The 26029-nt window shown below is 39.5% G+C and overlaps 1 protein-coding gene across 1 annotated transcript in view; it reads left to right on the top strand.

Annotated features, from left to right (window-relative positions):
* The window catches only part of Zyg11b (zyg-11 family member B, cell cycle regulator), a gene marked incomplete at its 5' end in the record, with an annotated part of 50159 nt that extends 26990 nt beyond the window's left edge, over window positions 1-23169 (top strand). The window contains 8 exon segments of the mRNA XM_013521732.1: window positions 2043-2142; window positions 2573-2623; window positions 8124-8285; window positions 8401-8448; window positions 14820-15017; window positions 15150-15202; window positions 16653-16750; window positions 20958-23169. Coding sequence (XP_013377186.1) covers window positions 2043-2142; window positions 2573-2623; window positions 8124-8285; window positions 8401-8448; window positions 14820-15017; window positions 15150-15202; window positions 16653-16750; window positions 20958-21148 — 901 coding nt within the window.
* Window positions 23170-26029: the final 2860 nt, after the last annotated feature.

Below are 26029 nucleotides of genomic sequence, written 5' to 3'. Positions count from 1 at the left end.
AAAAAAAAAAAAAAATAGCAGACCATTGGCAGCACTGATAAGATAAACCAATCCACAGGGAATTCCTGGGCTGGGACGTGGAGGAGATTGAGGCAGGGAGGTAAGCCTGGGCTTAGAGATACTTTTCCATCAGGAATGGAGGAAGTGGTAGAGTCTGAATGAGGGATAGTATCTTCTCACAGAGAGGATTTAGTCATGTGACTACAGGAGGTGGGTTTGGTGACTCCCTGGTTTGGGAGAAGACTGCAAAGTTCTGCTATGGGAACAAAGGATGAACTGGAAGAAGGAAAGTTTGAGAGGCTTGCAGCCTCAGCTCATCTCAGTTCCTGCACTGGATTATTGGGTTCAGGTTGTTGATGCCCTCCAGCTCCCATAAATCCTGTCTGCAAGAAGACACCACCCCTGTCAATGATTTCCACAAACAATTATGCAACTACAATGTCCAGGGCACAAAAAATAAAGCATCAAAAACAACTCATAAAAGAATAAAAATATACATACACACACAAGCAAAATATGAAACTGAAAAATAAAAAGCAGACATATGATGAGGACAACACAAATAAAACATAACAGAAAAATAAATACAAGTGGGATGTGGTGCACACTTCTAATCTCAATACTTTGCAGGAGGATTGCAAGTTTGAGCCCGGCCTGAGCAACTTAGCAACACAGTAAGACCTTCTTAAAATAAAATATAAAAAAGAGGTTTGTGAATATAGTTCAGTGTGAAGGCTCTGGGTTCATTCCCCAGTACCACAAAACAAAACAAAACAAACAAACAGAAACTCTGGATGTTGAAATCATCAGATGGATATTTTTTAAATTCTTAAATGATTACAAGGGGATAAAACACATGATAGAGAAAAGAGATCCTGGGAATTTTGGTAGAGAATGAAAACTTTCTTTAAAATGTGGAAGTTCTAGAGCTGAAAATTACCTGAAGCTAAGCACTCAAATTATAGTTTAATGTATGAGACATAGCTAAAGAAAAAGCTCATGAGTTAGAAGCTAGATCAGAAGACAATATCAGAAGGCAGGGTGAGGGCTGGGGATTTAGCTCCGTGGCAAAAGTGCCTGCCTGGCAAGCACAAGGTTGTGAGTTCGGAGTTTGGTTCCCGGTACCAGAGAAAAACCAAAAAAAAAAAAAAAAAAGAATGATCCATTGAAAACATTAGCCAGAGCCCATCAAGGTGGTACTTACACACTTGTCATTCGAGCTATTCTGGAGGCTGCACAGATGGACTGCAGGTTCCTGGGCATCCTGGGCAATTTAGTGAGGCTCTGTGGTAAAATAAAATTGAAAAAAGGACTGAGGATGTAGCTCAGAGGTAGAGCATTTGCCTAGTATGCACAAGACACTAGGCCCAAGGCTGGGGATGGTGGTGCATGCCTGTAATCCCAGCAGGGGTGAGGGGCGGTGGCAGGAGGATCACTGTGAGTTTGAGGCCAGCCTGGCCATAGTGACACCCTGTCTCCAAACAAAAAAGACACTAGGAGTTAGTACTGCTCCTCACCAAAAGAAGGGTTCAGTGTTGTCTTTCTTAGTTGTCCTAAATAAACTTTTCGCATTTCATATCTTCCCTTTCTCTTATTATCTTTCTTTTTCTCTAGAATAGTATAATCTGTAGGAAAAGTAGGGATATTTTATTTTTATTTACTGCTCTGCTCTACCACCAGGAACTAGCCTGGCATACCTGAGGCCTTAGGTTCAATCTCTAGTACCAATGAGAGAGAGAGAGAGAGAGAGAGAGAGAGAGAGAGGGAGAGAGGAAGAAGGAAATATAAAATAGGTTATAATTCTAGAGGGCAAAATACCAGGTTTGACCGTATTTTCCACACTTACCATATTTCTTTGTAAAATGTTGTCAGAATTAAGGCATCATCTCCAAACCACTGTTATTGTTACTTGTTACCAATTAAGAGGAATTTTCCCTTTTCTTCTTACCTACTTAATTTAGAGCAGCAGTTCTTAGCTAAGAGCTTTGAAACTGTGCCTTGGCCTCTAGGATTAACTCATGAAACCCTCTGTGTGCTTTTAGGTTTGAAGCAGCCAAACTTGTCATGCAGTGGCTCTGCAACCATGAGGATCAAAACATGCAAAGGATGGCGGTTGCTATCATTTCCATCCTGGCTGCCAAGGTACTGGAACACTTGTGAAATAATTATTTATGAGCAGTTGTTTCCCTTTACAATTACTGTTTTCTGAGGCTGGGTGTGGTCATGCATGCCTGTCATCCCAGCACTCTGGAGGCTGAGGCAGGAAGATTGCCATAAGTTTGAGGCCAACCTGGGCTACATAGTGAGTTCAAAGACAGCCGGAACTACATAACAAGACCCTGTATCAAAAACCTCTCCCCCCAAAAACAAAAAACAATTACTGTTTTCCCTGTAGTCTGTGCACCAGAAAAATTAATAAGTGTATCAGCCAGCCTGAGTCAAGCTGATTAAGTATTGAAGAATTTCCTGTTGATCAGATAGTTTAGTCTGCCCTTGGAGTGTTACAGTGAATGACAGTGAACACATGCTAATTAGCTCTTGAGTATTTACTTGGTCTTATGCTTGCTTCCAGCTGTCTACAGAACAAACTGCACAGCTTGGAGCTGAGCTCTTCATCGTCAGGGTAAGTTCATATCTCCTCTCTGCAGGCCGCTAAATAAGTATTTTTATTGTTTGCAGCCATTAGTGTGTATTTCCTAGATCTATGTATCTGCCTATCTAAAATATATATATATATATATATATATATATATATATATATATACTTCCTTCTTTTTTAAAAAAAAACATGTTAAGATTCTTATTTTTGGGCTGGGGATATAGCTCAGTGGCACAAGCACCTGTCTAGCAAGAGCAAGGTCCTGAGTTCGATTCTTAGTACCAAAAAAAGAAAACAAAAGAGTCTTATTTTTTTGTTGTTGCTTTGTTGATTTTTTTTTCCCCCTCTCTGCAGGCCACTAGATAAGTATTTTTCTTGTTTGCAGCCATTAGTGTGTATTTTCTAGATCTATGTCTCTACCTATCTAAAACACAAATATATATATATATATATACTTCTTTTTTTAAAAAAAAAAAACATGTTAAGATTTATTTTTTGTTGTTACTTGGTAGATTTTTTTTTTTTTTTTTTTTTTTTTTTTAGAATTTTTTTTTTTTTTTTTTTTTTTTTTTGAGACATGATCCCACTGTGCAGTTCAGGCTGACCTCAAACTTGCAGTGATCATCCTGCCTCAACCTCCCAGAATACTGGGATTACAGGTGTGTGCCCACCCCTGACCCTTCTTTTTTTTTTTTTTCTTTGCAGTGCTGAGGATTCAGGGTTTTGCATATGCCTGGCAAGCACTCTACCACTGATCTAAAACCTCATCCTTGCTTTGTTTTTCGAGACAGGGTCTCGCTGTGTAGTTCATGCTGGCCTTAAACTCATGGTGCTTCTCCTGCCTCAGCCTTCCAAGTGCTGGGATTAAAGGCATGCACCACCATGCCCGGCATACCCTATATTTTTAAATATTTCTTTTTTTGATACTTTTAAATGGATGTATTTGATATTGGACAGTGGATCTTTTGGCTCAGTGCCATAGGCCGAGGAGTACGAGCATATGCAGACGGAGCTTTTCATTTGAAGGAAAGGAATTTCAGCTGGAGAGAAAGGATGCTAAAGGGGAAGAGCACTGACTGAGAGAGAAATGAGGCCAGTCCATTAACAGAGGACAGGACAAGTTTTTATGGGGCTGCTGGTGTGGGAGGGTCTGGTTGATCGTTATCACAGTTGGGTTCCACAGAGGGGTGCAGTGAAGTCCGTACTGCCTGAGGGGCAGCCTCGGCGCGTGGGAGGGTGATCTGTCTTCAGAGGTGCTGCTCTTCCTGGGATTCAGGTGATTATAGGTCACTCCAGGAACTGGAGACTTGCGGCATTGCTCCAGGCAGCCTGCAGTGGAATGTTGTAAAAGCTGACAATGCAGTGCCTTCAAAATCTTGAAAAATGCCTTAGTTAATCTTACCTTGGTGTTCCCAGTCTTGAAAGGGGTTGAGCTAGCTTTGGGGTTACGGCCTGGGTTTTTTTCTGCTTTCCACACACCCTTCTTTCAGTGGGTGTCAGGTCAAGAGATTTTTTTCTTCTGTCCCTGTGATGGTCCTAGTCTCATATTCTTTTTTATTTTTAATTTTTTTTTGGTACAGGGGTTTGAACCCGGCACCTTTTTGCTGAGCTATAGCCCTACCCTTTTTTGTTTTGAGACAAGGCCTTGGCAAGTTGCTCAGGATGGGCTGGAACTTGGGATCCTGCCTCAGCCTCCTGCAGTGCTGGGGTTACAGGCATATATCACTATGCCTGGCTTCATTTCTTTTAATGAAGGCAGTTTTATTCCTTAACAGAAAGAGCGCATAATTAGGAGTTGGATGACCTGCATTTTAACTTTCAAACTCAGGTTGTGAATTTAGATAAAATTCTCAACCGCTGAGGCCAACATAAACAGTAAGATCCTTTCTAGGGAGAGGGGCGATAGCTCGGGGATAGAGTTTCCCTAGCTTGCTTGGGCTCTGAGTTCAATCCGTGCTACTGTAAAACAAAACAAAAGATCTTATCTATTTACACATTTTTGTGACTTAGGAAGAAAAAGTAGAGCCTGTTATATGCATTGTGCTAGATGCTTTAGGGAAGCAGATAATTTAAATACCTGATACATAACTTTGCTTACAAACAGCTGAAGAAAGGAACTGAAAAGTTATTTTAAAAAGCTGTAACGAGAATCAATATAAAAAGTGTCTTCGGAAACACTGGAGGTAAAGTCTATTTAGGAGCATCTTTCTAATATAAGGTATTTGGACACTAATAGTACATGGAAAAATCAAAATAAGAGACTTTCTTATTCCATGACTTACAAATAATGTATATAGTGAGAAAATAAGTTATTCATTTGACAAATATGTGTAGTGTGCCCAGAAGCCTGACATTTTACTTAGACGTTAGGGATTCACACTGAATTCCTCTGTAATTCCTGACATAAAAATTCATGGTACAGAAAAGAGCTGTGTAGATGTGGTTATTATAAAATGTATCATACAGGGGGAGAGGAAGGAAACCAGCAGAGATAGCCAGGCTTGTGTAAAGGCAACATGGCATGGAATTTATTGTGCCTGGTTGCAGGCGGGCAGAGAGTGATAAGACCGCCTGCATCGAACAAAAAGAAGTGTGCCCCTTTTATAAAGGGATGAAGAGAAGGCAGGAGACATTAGGTAGGAAGCTTTTAATAAACATCAGTGGTCACAGTTCTCTGGCAGTCTTGCCCACCTCAGTGGACAACCTTGAAGTGTCCAGTGTAAATCTTTGGGTGTCTCCAGATGTCCCCGGGTGTCTCCGGATATCCCCGGATGTCTCGGAACATGCAAAATTCCTTGTCCTATCTTATCTCCTTTCCTGTGCTTGTGGCTGACAACTTGATACTGAGCGGAACTGCCTTCTGAGAGCTGAGTTCCCTGCAGAGAGTAGTGCTTCTGCTGGCCAGCAGGCTAGGGGCTCGGGGAGTCAGGTCTGATTCGAACCTTACAGTTATAATACAGTCTAAAAAGTACAATCATAGAAGTAAGAATAAACAATAATTTCATAAAGAGCTGGAAGGCTTTTATGGTATAATAGAGTAGAAATTCTGAAATTGACATATTTATGTTTATTTCCCTCTGTTACTAGTTGTGTAATTTTTGAGCAAGTCACATTATGTAGCTCTTAGAAAGATTAAACAAGAAAAAGATTAATTGTAGAAAGATATGCTAAGTAGTTAAATACAGTATGGACTATATTAGATAGGAGAGATACCGTATTTATTTTTAATTTCTTTAGGGGTGGCATTTTAATTTTTTAAAAAAAAGCTTTTTTACTGGGCACAGTGGTGTACGCTTGTAATCCCAGCTACTTGGGCGGCTAAACCAGGAGGAGCAAAGGTTTGAGGCTACCCTGGGCAATTATCCAGGACCCTATCTAAAAATAAAAAGTGCTAGGGATGTACATCTCAGTGGTAGAGCACTTGCCTAGGCAATGCAAAGCCCTGATTTCAATTTGCAGTACTGTTAAAAACAAAAACAAAACAGCAGTAACACACACACAACTTTCTTTTTTTTTTCCTATACCTGTTATTTTCACTGGAGGTCCATTCAAATATTTTAAGGAAGTAGGCTACTTGTATAATTTGTAGGAGAGGGTATTTAGTTTAAGCAGGAATTAACAGTAATGGTAGTGATGATAATAATAATAAAGTTTTGTTTTGGTTTGGTTTATTTGGTGCTTGAGATTGAATTCAGAGCCTGGCACATGATCTACCATTGAACTACATCTTCAGTCCAAGTTTTTTGTTTGTTCATTCTTTGTTTTTTCAGTACTGTGGATTGAACCCAGGACCTTCTCACTGAACTATATCTGCAGCCCTTTTTAATTTTTATTTTGAGACTGGCCTTGCTAAGTTCCCTGGGCTTGATTCAAACTTGCAGTCCTTCTGCCTCAGTTTCTCAGGGTGCTGGGATTACAGGCATGTGCCACATGCCCAGTGGTTTTTATTTTTATTTTTTAATCCTTAATTATTACCCAGCTGGATGTAGTGGTTCATGCCTGTAATCCCAGGTCTTGGGAGGCTGAAACAGGAAGATCACTGTCAGTTTGAGGCCCACCTGGGCTACAAAGTGAGTTCAAGGCCAGCCTGACCTGCACAGAGTAACCCTATCTCAAAAAAAAAATCACCCATAGTGTATACATGAGAAAACAGTTAAGTTGGTTATCAAGGTTATATGATTAGTTGCACATGTGTGTGTTCAGATGACTTGATTGTAGTGCCACACTCTTAGCCATTATGCTATTAATTTGAATAATTGTACCTAGATGTTTGTGTTTCTTTTAAAAATTTTCTGAGTCATATGTAACTTTTAGTAATAGTATTCATTAATATTTTCTTGGATCGGGGCTGGGGATTTAGCTCAGCAGCAAAGCGCCTGCCTGGCAAGCGCAAGATCGTGAGTTCGGTTCCCGGTACCGGAGAAAAACCAAAAAAAAAAAAAAAAATTTTTTTCTTGGATCTGTTTTAGTAGAATTTCCCTTTTACCTCCAAAAGTGTATTCTAAAAATGAAATTATAGATGTCTTATGTAGATTTTAAACATTGACTTTTACTGTATTTTTTATTTTTTTGGGAGGGTACTGGGAATTGAACTCAGGACCTCACACTTGCCAGGCAGGCGCTGTGCCACTGAGGTAAATCTCTGGCCCCATCACTGACCTCTTAAACTTAAAGTTCTTAGGCTAAAACTGTGATAGAAATAGTTTATAACTGGAATTTCAAAGTTATTATTATAGTGTGTAACATAAATTTTAATTCCTTTGCGGTTGCATTTAGCCATTTGTTTTTTTTTTTTTTTTGGTAAGGAAAACTTTCTCTCAGTACATTCATTGTAAGCAAATGACTTAATATTTCTCAGACTAGTTTTCTTCCCTGGAGAATGGGGATAACAGTAGTTCTGCACTGTAGGCTGTAGTGGCAAGCTTATGGGTATGTGTGCCACAGCAGGCACAGAGAGCCTTGTCCGTGCAAGCGGGGTCACTCCAGCAGCGCCCAGCAGCAGAACATCAGACAGCAGTTGTTTTCTTCTAAACTAAAACCTTAGTATTCAGGTATAATTGTAGTGGTGGCACTTCGCAATAAACACGTGGGCTTTTGGTTGCAGGTTGGGCACTTGGTGTCTAAAAGGTTCGCCATCACTGGTATAGGATATAATTTGCTGATGTTTAATAAATGCTTGCTTCACTTTCCCTTCTCCCTGTTCACCTTTTTTATCTCAGGTTCTGAAATATGCTCTATGCTATGACCGATTAAGATGGTTGACCCAAACCTTCAATTATTTGTCTCAAGCAATATTCACAGGTGACTAAATTATAGATATGATCAGAAAGATGTAGAAGTATTTATGAAAATCCTGTATGCTTTTCTTATTGAGGAAAAGTCTGCTCAAGGGGCTGCATTTATATGATCCTTTATGGGGAATGCTTTGAGCCATGAGATTGATCCTTAAAGTGTGGTTATTAATAATCGCAAATCATACTAACAGTTAAACAGTGAAAAATTAATTCTGCTTTCTTCTTTTTAGCAACTTCTTCAGATAGTGAAGCAGAAAACCAATCAAAACTCAGTGGATACGACGCTGAAGTTCACGTTGAGCGCACTTTGGAACCTCACGGACGAATCCCCAACCACATGCAGACACTTCATTGAAAACCAAGGGTTAGAGCTCTTCATGCGGGTTCTAGAGGTTAGAATGGGAACTTCAATCTCCACTTCTAATATTTATTGATTTACTTACCTAAGCTTTTACTTATTCTCTGTGTTTTGGGGGGTAGTTACAGATTTCTCTCTTTTTTTTACAGTCCTTCCCCACTGAGTCATCCATTCAACAGAAAGTTCTAGGACTTTTGGTAAGATATGTGCATTTCCTGTTAAATTGCAAGCTGTAATTATTTTCTGTCTGAGGGAACACAATAAAAATTAGTGCTATATTTATGAACACTTAGTGACACTGGAAAGTAATACACTATAATTATTAAATTATAAAATAAATAGGCAATAAGAAGTTCATCTGTAATCCCAGCTACTCAGAAGGCTGAGGCAGGAGGATTGCAAATTTAAGGCCAGCCTGGGCAACTTAGCGAGACACTGTCAAACAAAAAAACAAAACAAAATACCGAATGGCAATAAAGGCCTGGCTTGGTGGCGCACACCTGAAGTCCCAACTGCTCGGGAGACTGTGGTTGGAGCATCACTTCAGCCTGGGAGTTTCAGATTAGCCTGGGCGATAAAATGAGACCCTATCTATTTAAAACACACACACACACACACACACACACACACACACACACACACACACACACACACATATCAATCTATCTATCTATCTATATACACATTGAGAGTTTTGAGGGCTGGGGATATAGCTCAGTGGCACAAGCTCCTGCTTGGGAAGCGCAAGGTCCTGAGTTTGATTCCTGGTACCAAAAAAAAAAAAAAAAAGATTTTGATACTTTAAAAGGAAAAATATAAATATATGTACTTTATATTTTTCACATTATACAAAATTTCACACTGAGCATATATTTTACAAAAATTTTCATCAAAAATGTCCTTAACTTAAAAGTATTCTTGGATGGTATGTTTGGGAGTTAATAGTTACTACTTAAAGGACTGTTTAACAAACCAGACACTTCTTAATATTTTGGATAATATGTTAAGGTAAGCTTCTAAGATTTGAGGGCAGAGATGAAGGGTCAGATGTTTTGTCAGCTAACATCACTGCCACAGGTAAAGTACCCATGTAGTAAAGGTGTTTTACACCAGGCCTGGGCTCTTAAGGAATTAGATCATAGGAGGCATAGATTAGTGAGTAAAAAATATAAATTAGTGTTTATTTCCATGTGCAAGAGTATGAGATAGTGAGGAGATGAATTTGGGGGAAGGCTGAGGGCTGGCATTTAAAGAGATCCTATCTGTTTATAGTAGCTTTAGTTGTATAAAGTTGCAAAACAAAAACAATGTAAATGTCTGGTAATAGAGGAATTATTAAATAAATGACAGGATTTGATTTAAGAAATTGTTTAGCACTACTGGGAATCAAACCTAGGACCCTTTTGCATGCTGGGGAAGTGCTCTACCACTGAGATATAGCCCTAACCTTTTATTTTTTTTATTTTGACACAGGGCCCTACTAAGTTGCCCAGGCTACTTGTGATCCTCCTGCCTCAGCCTCCCAAGTAACTGGGACTGCAGGTGTGTGCCACTGTACTGGCCAGTATTTGATTGTTTTCTTCAGGGTTCAATAGATTATTATATACAGAATGTGGCTTAGGTCATGTAAGGAAGAAAGGGGGGTGTTGGGTACAGTGCTGCACACCTGTAATTTCCACACTTAGGCTGAGGCAAGAGGCTTGTGAGTTTGAGGCCAGCCTGGGCTACGTGGTGAGTTCAAGGCTGGCCTGGACTGCATAGTGAGACCCTGTCTCAAAAAACATAAATAAACAGGAGGAAGAGGAGTTGGGGGGTGGTGAGAAAGAAGAGGAAATTTATTCAAAGGACAGGGATCTGAAAATGCTTTCTGTCTGGGAATATAGCTAAGTGGTAGAGCATATGCTTATTAGCATGTGTACAAATCCTGGATTCAATCATCAGCACCCAAAAACTGTTTCTTTTTAATTTTCAAAAAAATGGTGGCACATCTACTAAAAGAAATACATTTATTATAATTAATGAACATTGCAAAATGTATATTAAAAGTTTAAGATTCTGGAGAGCATTTGGTAACATTTTGGGTCCAGATTGCTATTGAATTCTAGAGTCACAAGTAAAGCCAATTAAGATCTACAAAATAATTCTATGACTGTGTACCCAACTTCGCATCGTTTCCCTCTTGCAGGGTAATTAATGTCACTATAACCTGGGCTAAGGGTTCGATACTTGCTTAGCATACGTGAGACCTGCGTTTGAGCCAAACCTCGAAAAAGTAAAGTGTTTCTTATAGACAACATATACTTTGCATCTTACTTTTTTATCCACTCTGATAATTTCTGCTTTTTAGTAGGGAGTTTTTTGTGATATTAAATGCATTAATTTTTGCCACCTTCCACCACCATTCATCTCCATTACCCTTCATCCTAGGAAAGTAAAACTCTGTGTCTGTTAAATAGTACCACCAATTTCACTTCCTCTTGGGCCCTGGCAACCACAATCCTATTTTCTATCTCTGAGATTTTTGACTACTACAAGTACCTTATATAAGTGGAATCATACAGTATTTGTCTTTTTGTGACAAAGAATTAATGAAATTGAAGCTGGGCATGGTGGCACATGCCTATAATCCCAGCACTCAGGAGGCTGAGGCAGGAGGATCTTTGTGAGTTCAAGGCCAGCCTGGGCTACAAAGTGAGTTCAAGACCAGCCTGAACTGCATAGCAAGACCCTGTCCCAAAAAGACAAAAAAAAAAAAAAAAAAAAAGAAATTGAGGCTATTCTTATGTACTTATTGGCCATCCATAGAACCTCTTTGGAGAAATACCTATTCAACTCCTTAATCTATCTGTTTTCTTAAGTTTTAAGAGTTCTGTATTCTGGATATCATTCCTTTACCAGATACATGATTTACAAATATTTTCCCCCATTTTGAATGTCAGTTTTTGTTTTTGTTTTTTGAGACATGATCTCACTCTGTGGTTTAGGCTGGCCTACTATGTAACTCAAGCTGGCCTCGAACTCATGGCAGTCCTCCTGCCTCAGTCTCCCCAGTTGTGGGATTACAGACGTGTGCTACCATGCCTGGGTTGTTGTTTTGTTTTTAAAACAGAGTCTTACTGTGTAGTCCAGGCTGATCTCAAACTCCTGCGCCAACCCTGCTAGCTGGGAGGGACTATAGGCATGTACCACTACAGCCAGTTTGCATGGTAGTTTTTGATTGGATGCTTCTCATTGTGAATTTTACCTTCTTAGTTGCTACATATTTTTATTGTCCTATAAATATTATTAAGCTTTGTCCCAGGGTACAATTAGTTTACTTTTAAAAAGTTTGACTATTTTGAGTTTTGTTACTATTATTTGCTAAGTTCCGCAGCAACGATCAGGCTTGGGCTAATTATTCTCTTGAATAATTTTTGACCTTATTTTTGGAGACAGGGTATCCTCTGTTGCCCAGTGTGGTCTTACTACACTCCTGGGCTCAAGTGATCCTCTTACCTCAGCTTCCTGTGTAACTGGGACTACAGGTGTGGCTTACCAGGCCCAGCTCCCTGATTCTTTTTTGATGATTCTTTTCTTGCCCTCTAATAGTTTGTTCAAGCTCATCTACTCCTCAGGTACTCATGTTACCTGCATTCTGTGGTGCTGTGGTCACCTAGAGATTTTTTTCCAGGTCTTGTTGTCCTAAATAAAGAATTGGACTAGACTTGTGCAAAAGTTAGAGGCTTTATATTTATTAAAGGTAGGAAAGGAAGTATAGAGTGGGTCTGGGCTAGTTAAGGTGGGTAGCAGAAGTAAGCTTTTTAGGGTGGCAGCCACTGAAGAGCTTACGGGGGCAACGAGGTTCATGGCAGCCATCTTTTGTGTCCTCAGGCTGATGTCTGATCTAAGCTGTCCTATCAAAAACCTGCTTGATCTAGTGCCAGAACTGAAGATAGCATTTTCTTGTTTGTCTCAGTAGCAAAACTTAGGAACTGTTTTTCTGTGACTCTGTTCTAGATTTCCCTGATTGATAGATCACACCTGTTTGTCCAGCCAGCTGGTCATGCCCTAATCTTCTGCCTCCCTCTTGAATAGAGGGTCCCTTTGTGGATTTCTGAACTCTCTCTCTCTGCATCTCTCTTCATCCTGGTATTCTATCCTGCAAGCTGCCTTAGTCTCTGGACTCTTAGCTCTCTTTCCTCTATTCCATGAGTCCACAGAGCTTTGCTTCAGGGCTTTATCCCTTGTCCACAGCCTAGCAAGTCTCAATCCTTTAGTGTCTTGAAAATTGTTTCATGTTTGTTTTGTTTTCAGCAGTTTCTGGAAGAAGGATGATTCTGGCTAGAGTTAGGGTCTCATTATGTAGCCCAGGCTGGCCTTGAACTCGCAGCGGTCCTCCTGCCTCAGCCTCCTCAGTGCTGAGATTACAGATGGGCGCTACCACACTCAGCTGTTTTATGTTTCTCTCTCTCTCTTTCTCTTTTAAGGGGGATTTAACACAGAACTTTGTGCATGCTAGGTAACCACTGTACCTCTGAGCTATATTCCAGCCCCCTTTTTACATTTCTTATTCTGAAGGTATACTGGCCATGAATTTTACTCAGATTTTGTTGTGTAGAAGTCTTTTATTTTTATTTTCTCTTGAGACGGGGTCTCACTATACAGTTCAGGCTGTCCTTGAGCTCACTGTTTAACCGAGGGTGGTCTCAAGCTTGAGGTAATCCTTCTGCCTCAGCCTCCTGAATGCTAGGATTACAAGTATGTGCCATGATGCCTGTCTTTTTTCTTTCATTTTTGAATAAATTTTTTAAATGTCTGTTGAAGTCTTAAGTGAACATTTTTTTCTTTTGAATCTTTAGGTTTGTAATTTTCATCAGATTGGAAAACATCTTTTTACCTTATTTCTTCAAATATCTTTTCTCATAACTGTCTTACTTCATTTCTTTCTAGAACTCCAATTATAAGTGGATTAAACTGCTTGATAATGTGTTTCACATCACAAGAGTCCTTTATTAACTTTTTCCCCAGTCTTTTTTTCTTTTTGTACTTTGGTTTGGCTGTTTTCTATGTTTTTTAGTGCACTGATGATTTTTTTTCTATATCGTCTCATTTTTTATTAATGCCCAGTATATTCTGCATTTCAGATAATGGATTTTTTTCCCTCTCTCGAAGTTATACTTTAGGATTTTATTTGTTTGTTTTTATATAAGGCCTGTCTATGTAGTAGATTGGCCTCAAATTTGACATCCTCCTGTCTCAGACTCTCAAATGCTTGGATTATAGGTATATACTGTCATACTGGCTTAGGTCTTTTTTATATCCATATTTTTTAGGGCCTGGGTATAGCTCAGTGGCATAAGCGCCTGCCTGGCAAGTGCAAGGTCCTGAGTTCGATTCCTGGTCCTGCCCCCAAATATTCTTATTTTTTTTTTCCTCATGTTTATGTTTTATTTCATCCTGAATCATATTTATAATAGCTGTTTGAAATCCTTGTTAATTTCATTATTGCTGTCATTTTGACATCTGTTTTTGTAGAGTTATTTTTTTTCCTGGATTTGAATCATATTTTTCCACTCCTTTGTATGCCTGATTATTTTTGATTGGATGTTAGTCCTTATGAAATTCACACTGGTGATTGCTGGATTTTGTTGCTTTCCTCTGAAGAATCTTGTGCTTTATGCTGGCCTACAGTTAAGTCGCTGGCATATCAAGTTGCTCCTTTTTTTCAAGTTGCTTCTTTTAAACTTGTTTATTTGGGGGCTAGGGATTTAGCTCAGCGGCAAAAGCGCCTGCCTGGCAAGCGCAAGGTCGTGAGTTCGGTTCCCGGTACCGGAGAGAAAAACCAAAAAAAAAAAAAAAAACAAAAAAAAAAAACTTGATTATTTGTTTTATTAAGTGGCTTCAGATCAGCTTTGGCCCTCTGGCTAATATATTTTATTTTTTTTATTTTTTTTATTTTTTTATTTTTTTTGGTTTTTTCTCTCCGGTACCGGGAACCGAACTCACGACCTTGCACTTGCCAGGCAGGCGCTTTGCCGCTGAGCTAAATCCCCAGCCCCAGGCTAATATATTTTAGCCCCACGGCTATCATATCAAATATTTTGTTTCTTATTTGATCTCTTTTCTCTTGCTGGTGGGAATGTGAACTATTCCTAGGTTTTCCTGACTTTCAGATTCCTCTATGTACTTTCCGGTGGCTTGTTTCCTAACCTCCTAGGCTTATTACTCAACCAAATATTTAGGGGGACCTCTTGTATAGTAGTATCTGTGTGTATTTGACTCTGTCTATCTGTCTCCCTTCCTTTTCCAGTACTTTTTCTTTTTTTTTTTTTTTACAAAGTTTTATAGCATGGCTACCTTGAACTATGATCTCTGCCTTCTCAACCAAAGTGCCAGGTTCTCATTGGATTTTTCTTCATTGCAATCTAAAAACTACCCTCATTTGAATACTTTCAGTGATCCCGTTTGGCACGGCTGATTGGTTGTCCAGTGTCTGCAAACTGTTCTTTTAGCCGTTTGCTATACATATTACTTTAACTTTTAAATTTATTTTTATATCATTTTAATTTTTATGTTTCTTTTTCCCCAGAACAATATAGCCGAAGTTCAAGAATTACATTCTGAGTTAATGTGGAAGGATTTCATAGACCACATCAGTAGTCTGCTACACAGTGTTGAAGTGGAAGTGAGTTACTTTGCGGCTGGCATTATTGCCCATTTAATATCCAGAGGTGAACAAGCTTGGACGTTGAGCCGTAGCCAGAGGAACTCTCTTCTCGATGATTTGGTAGGATCATTTGGTGTTTTCTGGAGGAATGCAAGCAACGTTCAGAATGGTTAAACTGTCAGAGCCTTAAAATGTGATGCCATGATGCTAAGTAAATACTGTAATCCTTTCTTTGTGTCTTGTGTCTTCTAGCATTCAGCTATTTTGAAATGGCCAACTCCCGAGTGTGAGATGGTAGCATACAGGTAATTGTCGCAATAACTAACAATAAACCAGTAGCCTAGTCTTTTTCTTATTCAGGATCACTCCTATTGGATGTTAGTTGTCTCTCTTAATATTGACTTTAAAAGACGCAATGTAGCTGAGTGTGATGGTACAGGCCTGTAATCCTAGCTACTTGGCAGGCTGAGGCAGGAAGGTCACAGCCTTGGTAACTCAGTGAGACCCTATTTCAAAGTAAAAATTAAAAAGGGCTGGCCTGTGGTCTAGTGATAGAGGGCTTGTCCAACAGGCGTGAGAGTCTGGGCTCGATCCCCAGTCTTAAGTAAAGAAAAAGAGAAGAGAGGAGAGGAGGAGAGGGGAGGGGAGGGGAGAGGAGAAGTATTTGGACTTTTTTTCTGATGCCTATAATTCATATCATTTCTTCCTTTGTTGAATACTTATAGACTACAAGTCTCAAAGATTTGTTCTGTGCTCTTGAAATTAAAAAAAAAGAAATTCATAGATGACCAAGATACTGTGCTGTACACAAGAATCTTGTAGTCTACAGAAGGAAACTGAATGACTACTGTGCTAGATGTACATAAAAATTCAACGTGAAAGTCCTTAAGTATACACTGAAAGATGTTTAAAAGCTTTCAGAGAAGTCAGTTGTGACTTGAGGCTTTTTTTGGTTTTGTTTTGTTTTTGTTGTTTGAGACAGAGTCTCGCTATGTAGTCCAAGCTGGCCTTGAACTCACTCTGTAGCCCAGGCTGGCCTTGGACACAGGTGCTTCTCCTGTCTCAGCCTCCTCAGTGCTGGGATTATAGGCATGCGCCACTGTGCCTGGCTAATTTTGTGTTTATTCTTTTTGTGCGTACTGGGAATTGAACTCAGGACGTTGCACTTTGCCAGGCAGGCGCTTGTACCACTGAGCTATATCCCCGGCCCTGCCTGGCTAATTTTGAATAATTAAGTAGGGTCAAGAAATTTGAGGAAGAGAAAACAGTGTATAAATGCATGGAAATCTAAAAGAACATGACAGTATCACAGGAACTAGAAGTAGTACCAGGTAATACCATGTCTATAAGAAAAAACAGTTTGCAGAATAATTTATCAGAGGGCATACTGGCTGCCCAGCCCTGTTTATGACAATGTTTTTAAAAGTTTTTTCTTTTTTAGTACTGTGTTCTCATTCCTTTCACTTTCTGTACCAAAATATGTTGGAATTCCATCTTTTTGGAAATGTCTAAGATAAGATGTTCTGGAGTTCATTTATATAGTGACATTTCTAAAATGAAAAGTTTAATAATCACTGCTTAAAAACTAGTGCTACAAACCAAGCATGGTGGCACATGCCTCAAATTCCAGCACTAGGGAGGCTGAAGCAGGATTGAAGGCCAGCCTGAACTACATAGCCGAGACCCTGTTTCAAAAAAAAAAAAAAAGATACATTATAGAATATGTAACTTCGACTCTTTTGTGTGTACCCGTAGGTCCTTTAATCCGTTTTTCCCGTTACTTGGCTGTTTCACGACACCAGGAGTCCAGCTGTGGGCAGTTTGGGCCATGCAACATGTCTGCAGCAAGAATCGTATGTAGCAAAAAAGAGAATATGGCTTTTCTTTTTCAGAGGAGATTCTCTTTTCACAGGAAAGCCATTTCTAATTTGTGCTTTGCAATAATTTTTAAAGACGCTTCTAAAGATACGATATAAGACAATTACAGGTTACACACTAAACGTGTTCTTTTAGAATACGTTTGGCAATGCTGGGTAACAGTCATGAATAAGGTAACTGCCCAAGCATCATGGAATTTAAAAAATTTTATTTATTTAGTTAATTAGTTAGTTAATTGGTTGGTTGGCTTATTTTGCGAGACAGGGACTTAACTACATAGTCTAGTCTTGTTCTGAACTTGTTATGTTGCTCAGGTTGGATTTAGTCCCCACATCCTGCCGCCTCAGCCTCCTCAATGCTGGGATTATAGGTGTGTGCCGCCACACCTCACTTAAACTCATAGAATTTGAAGATTCAGAGCTTATTGTGATACGCTGGGGGCGTAATTTCGTGGTAGAGTGCTTGCCTAGCATGCCCACGGCCCTAGGTTCAATCCCTAGCATTGCGGGGTGGCAGGATGACAAAACAAAATAGTGAGGGTCAGGGATATAGTTCAGTGGTAGCGGACTTGCCTAGCTAGCATGCATGAAATTCTGGGTTTGATTTCTAGCACTACAAAAAATATTTTAAAAGTTACATACAAAAGCTTGTTTTTACATAAATACCCATTCAAACATTATTTATAATAGCAAATAACCCCAAATAAAGGTCCAGCAGTAGAGAAATGTAAAATAACATTGAAGTGTCCATACAGTGAAATATTTGCATGTCATTTTCAATGAAGAACATGCCGTAGAGTTGGGTATTGTGGCATACATCTGTAATCCCAGCTACTCAGGAACCTGAAGACCCTATCTCAAAAAAACGAAAGCAAAAATGGGCTGGAGACTGAGTTTGATTGCATATGCCTCTAATTCCAGCACTCTGGGCGGCTGAGGCAGGAATATTCAAAGTTTATATTAAAAAATAAAAAAGGAGCTGAGGATGTAGCTCAGTGTCAAGGCCCTGGGTTCAATGCCCAGTACCAAGCAAACAGTTGTGCCCCTTCCCCCTGAAAAAGAGGTGCTGGGGCTGTAGAGCAGTGGTGGAAGGCTTGCCTAGCATGCATTGGGCCCTGGATGCGGTGTCCGGCACCACAAAGGAAATACAAGGAATTTATGTTCTGGGCCATGATGGGAATAACAGGTATCTGACCAGCCCACTAGCTAAATGGTAACTGGGGAGGAACTTTGAAAAAACTCTCTCTAGACCTTAGACCAAGGGATCCAGGGTTCTGATACCTGAAGAATGGAAAGGAGTGATCTGTATCGATAGCTTTACCTGGCTTTTTTCCTGGAGGTACAGTGTGTGTAGACCCTGATTATCATAGTCCCTTTGTACTGCTGTAACGGAGTACTTGAGTCTAGGCCAATTATAAAGAACTGAAACTTACTTCTCACAGTTCTGGATGCCAGAGGTCCAAGATGAAGGAACCGGCTCATGACGTCTGGTAAGGGCTGTGCTGTACCCTCCCTTAGCATAAGCACAACGGCAGATGAGCACGCCAGCCCACAGCTGTGTGAAGCCTCTCGTATAAGGATCCCAATCTTAGTAATAAGGAAGGAGCCCTCGTGACCTAATCATATCTTAATGGCCTCGCCTCTTAATACTGTCACATGGGCAACCACCAGGTTTGGAGAGAAACTATTCAAAGCATAGCCCTGGCATAGAGTAGGGGAACCAAGCACTACACAGCAATTTCATTGAGCTGAGGAGAGAGATCCAAGTGCAGTGAGACTGAGGTGCTGGTGGTCGTGATGCAGGGTAATGCAGAGGCAGCAGCTATAGTTAGCAAGAACTCCTGGTTGGTACTGTCACTCATTAGTGAAGCATGTGCTTAGTACTTGATACATGCAAGGCTGTGGGTTTGACCCTTGGCACTACACACATAAAACTATAGAAATCTTCATAGGGATGCCTGGAGTCTTTGAATGTCACACCTGTGCATGCCTATGGTGAGACTTCTCGCATGACAAAGAACAAGTGCCAAGTTGCTGCTAATTGAACCATATTTGGAGCTCATCTATCATTGGGAAGTATTTGAGTTCCAAACAGAGTAGCAAGAATTTGCCAGTTGTGGTGGTCCATGCTTATAATCTCAGCATCCAGGAGGCAGGGGCAGGAGAATTACAAGTGTGAGTCCAGTGTAGGCAGCTTAGTGACTAAGCAAGACCCTGTCCCTGTCTCAAAATTTAAAATGGCTGGGAATGTAGCTCAGTGCAGAGGCTCTGGATTCTTTCTCTAGTACTGGATAAAAAGAGGGAATAAAAAGCTGGGGATTTAGCTCAGCGGCACAGTGCCTGCCTGGCAAGTGCGAGGTCATGAGTTTGATTCCTAGTACCGGAAAAAAAACAGAAAAAAACAAAAAAAAAAACAAAAAAAAAGAACTTAATGGCTGAAGCATTCAATAGAAATACCAGAAAAAATTAATCTAGCCCTATAATATTAAGTACATTAGGCTAATCCTAAGAAACTTGAACATGAGTCTTGAAATGATCAAGCTGCTCTGTAAATAAATACATTAGGCACATGTTCTTCCATTCTATCTCTTTACTCTGTTGTTTCCTTTGCTGCACAGAAGCTTTTTAATTTGATGTGATGCGTTTGTTGATTCTTGGTTCTATGTCTTGCATAGTTGGGGTTCTGTTGAAAAAAGTCCTGGCCTGTGCCTATGACTTCAAGAGTTTTACCTGTGTTACTTTCCAGCAGGTGAAGGGTTTCTCTTTTCACATGTAGATCTTCGATCCATTTTGATTTTAGTTTATTATATGTGAGAAATACAGGTTTAGATTCAGTCTTCTGCATGTGGATAGTCAGTTTTCCCAGAACCAGTTGTTAAAGAGGCTGTCTTGCCTCCAAAGTAAGTTTTTGGTTCCCTTGTCAAATATGTAGCTGAGAGTGCCTGGAGCTATTTCTGGATCCTCTTTTCTGTTCCACTGGTCATGTCCTTTTTTCCCCCAATACCATGCAGTTTTTATCACTGTAGCTTTGTAGCAGAACTTGGAAGTCCGTACTTATAATGCTTTCTGCCTCACTCTTGTTGCCTAGGATATTTTTTGCTATTCTAGGTCTCCTCTAGTTCCATATGAATTTAGGATTGCGGATTGCTTTCTCTAGTTCTGTGAAGAGTGCTGTTGGTATTTTGATTGGGAATCACATTAAATTTGTGTATCCGTTTTGTAAGTACGGCCATTTTGACTATATTGGTTCTGCCTCTCCAGGAAAGGGTATCTTCTATTTTCTTATTTTTTTTTGTCTTTTGAGACAGGGTCTCTCTGTGCAGTTCAGGCTAGCTTTGAGCTGACTTTGTAGCCCAGGCTGGTCTCAAACTTGCAACAATTCTCCTGCCTCAGCCTCCCGAGTTCTGGGATTACAGGCATGCACCACCACGCCCAGCTATCTTCCCATTTTCTTTTTTCTTTTTATTTTTTGGTACCGGGAATTGAACTCACAACCTCGCACTTGCCAGGCAGGTGCTATGCCACTGAGCTATATCCCAGGCCCTTAAATAAATAGTAGTATGAAATTATTATTATTATTTTTTGTACCGAGAATTGAACTCAGGACCTTGTACTTGCCAGGCAGGCACATGTGCCACTGAGCTATATCCCTGGCGCCATTTTCTGATGTCCTTTTTGATCTCCTTTTTTTCAGAGTGCTGTAGCTTTCACTGTAGAGGCCTTTTCTTCCTTGGTTAGGTTAATTCCTAAGTATTTAATTTTTCTTGAAGCTATTAGGAAAGGTGCTATTTCCTAATTTCTTTTTCACTGAGTTTATTATTGGTGTACAGGAATGCTATTGATTTTTATGTGTTGATTTTGTATCCTGCTATGCTACTGAATTTGATTATTAATTCTGGGAGTCTTTTGGTGGAATTTCTGGGTCATGTATTAAGAGTATCATATCATCTTTGAATAATGATAATTTGATGTCTTTCTTTCCTGTACATATCTCTTTTATTTCTTTTCTTGCCTGATTGCTCTGGCTGATATTTCAAGAACTCTATTGAATAGGAGTAGTGATATCAGACATTCTTGTCTTGTTCCTGATTTATAGGGAAATCAGCTTTTCTCCATTTGATATGTTGACCATTGGTTTGAAATAAATGGCTTTGGTCATAGTATTTCTCTTGTTTTCTTTCAGCTTCAAGGTACTGCAGTATGCTGATTGAAGAAGGAGGACTGCAACATTTATACAACATCAAAGAACATGAACAGACCGATCCCCATGTCCAACAGATTGCGGTAGCCATTCTGGACAGCTTAGAAAAACATATTGTGCGCCATGGGAGGCCACCTCCCTGTAAGAAGCAGCCCCAGGCTAGACTAAATTGATAGTCATAGGTGATTGGATAATTGAGTCACCAGGATCCTTTTTGTGATTGGTCCACTTGGACTATCTTAAGATCAGTTTGGGATTAATAATGTACAGTACTGCCCATGTGAACAGTCTAATTTGTCTTGTGATTTTTAACTTATGAGGCAAGAAAGGTCTCTTTATCATTCCCTTTTAGGAAATTTTCCACATCTTTCAGTGTTTGAATTTACTTGTGCTTGAGATTCTACAGTTTTCTGATAAAGTTTGCACGAACCCTTAGGCCAGATTTTTCTGATCTCAAAGCCCCTTCCAATCAATTTGTGGCCTCTGATGAGTTGTTACCCTGTTTCTGGCACTGTTTCAGTTGTGAAGTTTCTACTGCTTCTGTACAAAATGCCTTTATCCTCCGTGTATCTCTTAGAAGACACCCTTCCTAGTGTGAAAGAAGGGAAACCGCATTGTCTCCCCGTGGAAGCCCATTACCCTGTGGAACCTGGGTGGCTGACGGAAAGATATATTAGGAGGAGAAACAATTGAGGAAGGATGGAGTTCAGGAATTCAGACTTGCTTTCATGGTATAGTTTCTAAAGTGGGACGGGTTGCCCTTCTGGAGCCTACCTTTTGGAGGCAGTGAGCAGAACCTTGTTCTCCATATTTATGGCTGGAAACGTGGCCTGGTACTTTCTGTATAGACTGTGGGTTGTTCTCTAGAAATATTTCCCAGCATCACACCATTACTATTACAGCAGACTGTGCTAAAGGCTGTTTGAGTCTCTGTCACAGTATTCTGAAAATGTAAATTTAAAAAAATTGTCTCTAGTTAAAAGTAGCCAATGTTTTCCTGCTATTTTAAGGCCATTTTTGTTCAGTGGGATAGAGACTACTTATGGTATTAATCTGCTCAGTTAAAACACAATTGACAACAGTAAAGTTTGCACAAAAAGTCAGATTTGGGTTGGAGGTGTAGCTCAGAGTTCGAGTACGTGCTTAGCATGTACAGCCCTGAGTTCAATACCCAGCACACAAAAGAAGAAAAAGTTAAATTTTTTCCAAATATGTTTATCTTCTTAACTTATTCATGTTGTAAAAAGATGTCCACATCTGACTGCCAAACATGCAAGAGAAAATAAGACCATTGTTGGATGATTAAATGTAATGATTCTAGTTACAGTGGATAAAAGGAAATATTTTTGATGGATTATTTTTTACACAATTGCCTTTCCTTTAAGATACTTGATACAGTATAGTAAAAAAATAAAATATCATTAATCAATAATTGCTCTTGAAAGGCAGCAAATCTCCAAGAAATTTAATTTCCATTTAAGATTTTTTTTATTTAATAAGGTTAAATCTACAATCTCAGATGATTGCATTTTTTTTATAGCCAAAGTAGTTTCAGTAGAGATTTTAAATGGCATGTAAAAATGATAACGGTTCTTCAGAAGCATGGTAGAATTGGCTATCAGAAGTTCCTTCAGAAAAGAGCTGGAGTATTAGTGCATTTTTGACACTTGTTCCATACTACTGTTACAGTAAATGGACTTGAATTTTTTGGTGTTCCTTTATGGAGACGAAAACTGAATTAAACTAGAAGAAAACAGATTTGTGAAACCATTACAAGCTGTATTAAATTATGGGTTAATTCTGACTCAGTTGGCTAAAGAAATTTTTATAAGGTGCATTTTCATGTAGTAAGTTTATTTCAGAGGAAGTACAAAATTCTTTTAAAAGTTTTAAAAAAATTTTGGCCATTTTTCTCAATTTCAATATCTTACGGCAAAATTCGGTAAATAGGATGGTCCACAATGGCTTGAAAGTTGCTAGTGAGGTTGGCCATTTTCAAGTTTTTCTAGTACAGTTAAGGGAAAGTCTATTTGAGAAGTTTGGCTTCAAGTTTTTATTTTATTTATACCATTCAAGACAAAAATGTATGTTCTCTATACACTGCTGCTAGATTCTTGCCTTTAAAAGTTTTTTTTGGTTTTGTTTTTTGTTTTTTGAGACAGGGTCTCATTATGTAGCCCAGGCTGGCCTCAAACTCACGGTGATCCTCCTGCCTATGCCTCCCGATTTTCTGGGATTACAGGCATGCATCACCATGCCCAGCAAAAGCTGTTTTTAGAAATGACTAAAAATGTACAGAAAACAGCAGACACTTACTTTATTTGGAGTAACTTCTTGGTAGATGAAGACTCAAAAATGTTTAAATTTACTACTTTGAGCATCAGTAACAGCCAGATAATTCTGAGTCTTAGAAGCAAAATAATTGATCATATCCCAAATATATAAATTTTAGTGCCTTTCTGGTTAGGATGGTTCATAAAATTGTGTGTATAATTAAGGCACAGAATTGTCTGTAGTGTCTTGAATTTGGTTGAAATGTAGTGAGTGAATGTTTGAAATTATGAGGTATAATTGCACAGTCTCTGCAGTTAGAATCTATAACCCTCCTGAGGTATAAACTAGAATGTAACATACTTGGTGCCTTCAAAGGTTACCCTTCAGTGACTCAGAGGCGCCAATCACAGCTTAGGGTTAAGGCACTCATTGCTCAAATCGTTCGTGTGCTCGGATATTTAGGTATTATTAGAAAGAAATCAGTAGATTAGCCCATAAGCAATAGCAAGTTACGGCTGTATTAAGAAATGGATGCACAAAGCCCAGAGCTTGGTCCCCAGCAATACGTACGAAAGAAAAAGAAAGAGGGAGGAAGGAAGGAAAAAAGGAAGGGAGGGGAGGAGGGAGGGAGGGAAGAAGGAAGGAAGGGAGGAAGAGAAGGAAGGCCGGGTCTGGTGGGCATGCCTATAATCCCAGCGCTTAGGAGACTGAGGCAGGAGGATTGCTTCAAGCTGGAGGCCAGCCTGGATTAGAGTGAGACCCTATCACAAACAAAACAAAACTAAAAAAAAAAAAGAGAAAGAAAGACATGTTTTAGATTATAATGCTGAGTGTTGGTATCGTTGAGTAAAACAAAGTAGAGCAAATATAATTAAGGCATCTTATTGTTGGCAGCAAGTAAGTTTTGCTACGGCCTTCCTACTCTAAAAATACTGTTTTCTTTTGGGTTGAGAATTTAGCTTAGCTCAGTGCCAGGGCCATAGGTTTAGTCCTCAGCACCAAGAAAAAGATAAGAACGTTGTGGGTGTTTTTTCCTTTTTTTGCTTTTTGCAGTTAACAAGGAAGCATAAATCAAGTATTAATTAGGGGTTAGTTGAACCTCTAGCCGAGGACTTAGTTGAAGTTTTCTGTTTCTGGGGGACAGGATCTTGCTCTGTTCCGTGCTGGCTTTACATTTGCTATGTAGCACAGGCTGACCTTGAATCATGATCCTCCAGCCTCAGCCTTCCTGAGTGCTGAGATTACATTGCACGTGCCATCACACCCATCTTTTTTAGTTGCAGAGTTTTTTCTGCTGTCAGGTACCCGGGGGTTAAACCCAGGGCCTTTGCATAGAACGATACCCTTAGCCCTTTTTCTGCTTCTTTTTTTTTTTTAACCTTAGCGCTTTTCCAAAATTTATTTTTATTTTGAGACAGGGTCTTGCTATGTCGCTAAGTTGCCCATGCAAGAGCCTTATGCCTCAGTCTTCTATAGTGGCTGATACACCAGCACACGCAGCTCTTCCTAGTTGAAGATTGTTAAGAACTGTATCAGACCCACAGTTCACCATCAGTACCTCTGCTTGTCGCTTCAAGCAAGGGGTGCATTTCAGTAACACTAATAAACTTGAGGAGGAGGGTGATGAGTATAAAACTGCTACGGGAACTTGCCTTCATGGTGTCTTTTATTTGTAAACTTCCAAAGAATTAAATATTCATGTTTAAAACAGTCAACCCTACATGTCCAGTTTAGGAAGTCGCTCCTACAAGTGAGTCTTTTTGTGCTGGCCTCTTTTCTCCCTAGCCACTTTAATTGGGCTGTGCTTTTAATCATGCCATGTGTCAAGGTAACATGAGGCCATCTTCTGTCACCTTTGAGCACATTTTAATGAAAATACTTTATGTGCTAAATTAGGGTAAATTAAATTTGTTTGTTTGGTTTTTGGTTTTTGGTTTTTTTTCCTCCGGTACCAGGAATCGAACTCACGGCCTCGGGCTTGCCAGGCACACGCTGTGCCGCTGAGCTAAATCCCCAGTACCTAGGGTAAATTAGATTAATGAACTATATATTTGAGTTAGTGTTTTAAAGTGCAGTGTCCCCCCCTCAAAAAAAAAAAAAGAAAATAAAGTCAAATGCATTTGTCCCACGTGGAAAAATGTGTAGCAGTACCCAGGTTGAACAGAGGTGGCAAACAGTTACTGTTTTGTGGATGGTGAGATGCCCGTTTCTCCTGCTCTCTCAGAGTATGTTTACATTATTGGTTCTGTACAGCTTTCATCATGGTATAAGCAGTATTATTAAACTGAAGGTACGAGTTAAAGGCAGTGTCACACTGTCACTGGTGCGGCGTTTCCCAGTTATCTGTATGCTGTTTATTTGGGGACTGTGTCCCGGAAGGGGCTGCCGAACATGGCTCTGAGCTTTCAGAGAGGTGTACAAACTGGATTTCCCTCTTAAATCCAATTTCAGATGAATTTGTGCATATTAGATGTTTTTAGACACATTTTTAGTTTTCAGTGTTAATTTAACAAACTGTTTACTTTAGGAATAATGCAAAACTAACCTTTGTGAAGTAATGAGAATAGCAGTATGATTGGAAAATTTGCTGATTGGGCTTTAAATGAGTGATTGTTTTATCTTCTTTAGTATTTCATAGATTTTGCATGATATAGTGCTTTGGTTTCCAAAGCCTCACATGAGACACTCTGTTAATTGGTAGGACATGAACTTTTTAGCCTGTTCCCCACCACATACTTTTTAATATGAATTATGCCACTATAAATGCTGTTTGTCATTAT

Source organism: Chinchilla lanigera, unplaced genomic scaffold (assembly GCF_000276665.1).
Source record: "Chinchilla lanigera isolate Chin_1 unplaced genomic scaffold, ChiLan1.0 scaffold00063, whole genome shotgun sequence".
Classification (NCBI taxonomy): Eukaryota; Metazoa; Chordata; class Mammalia; order Rodentia; family Chinchillidae; genus Chinchilla; species Chinchilla lanigera.
The sequence above is the reverse complement of the archived record's forward strand: the minus strand, read 5'-3'. Positions and strand labels throughout refer to the sequence as shown.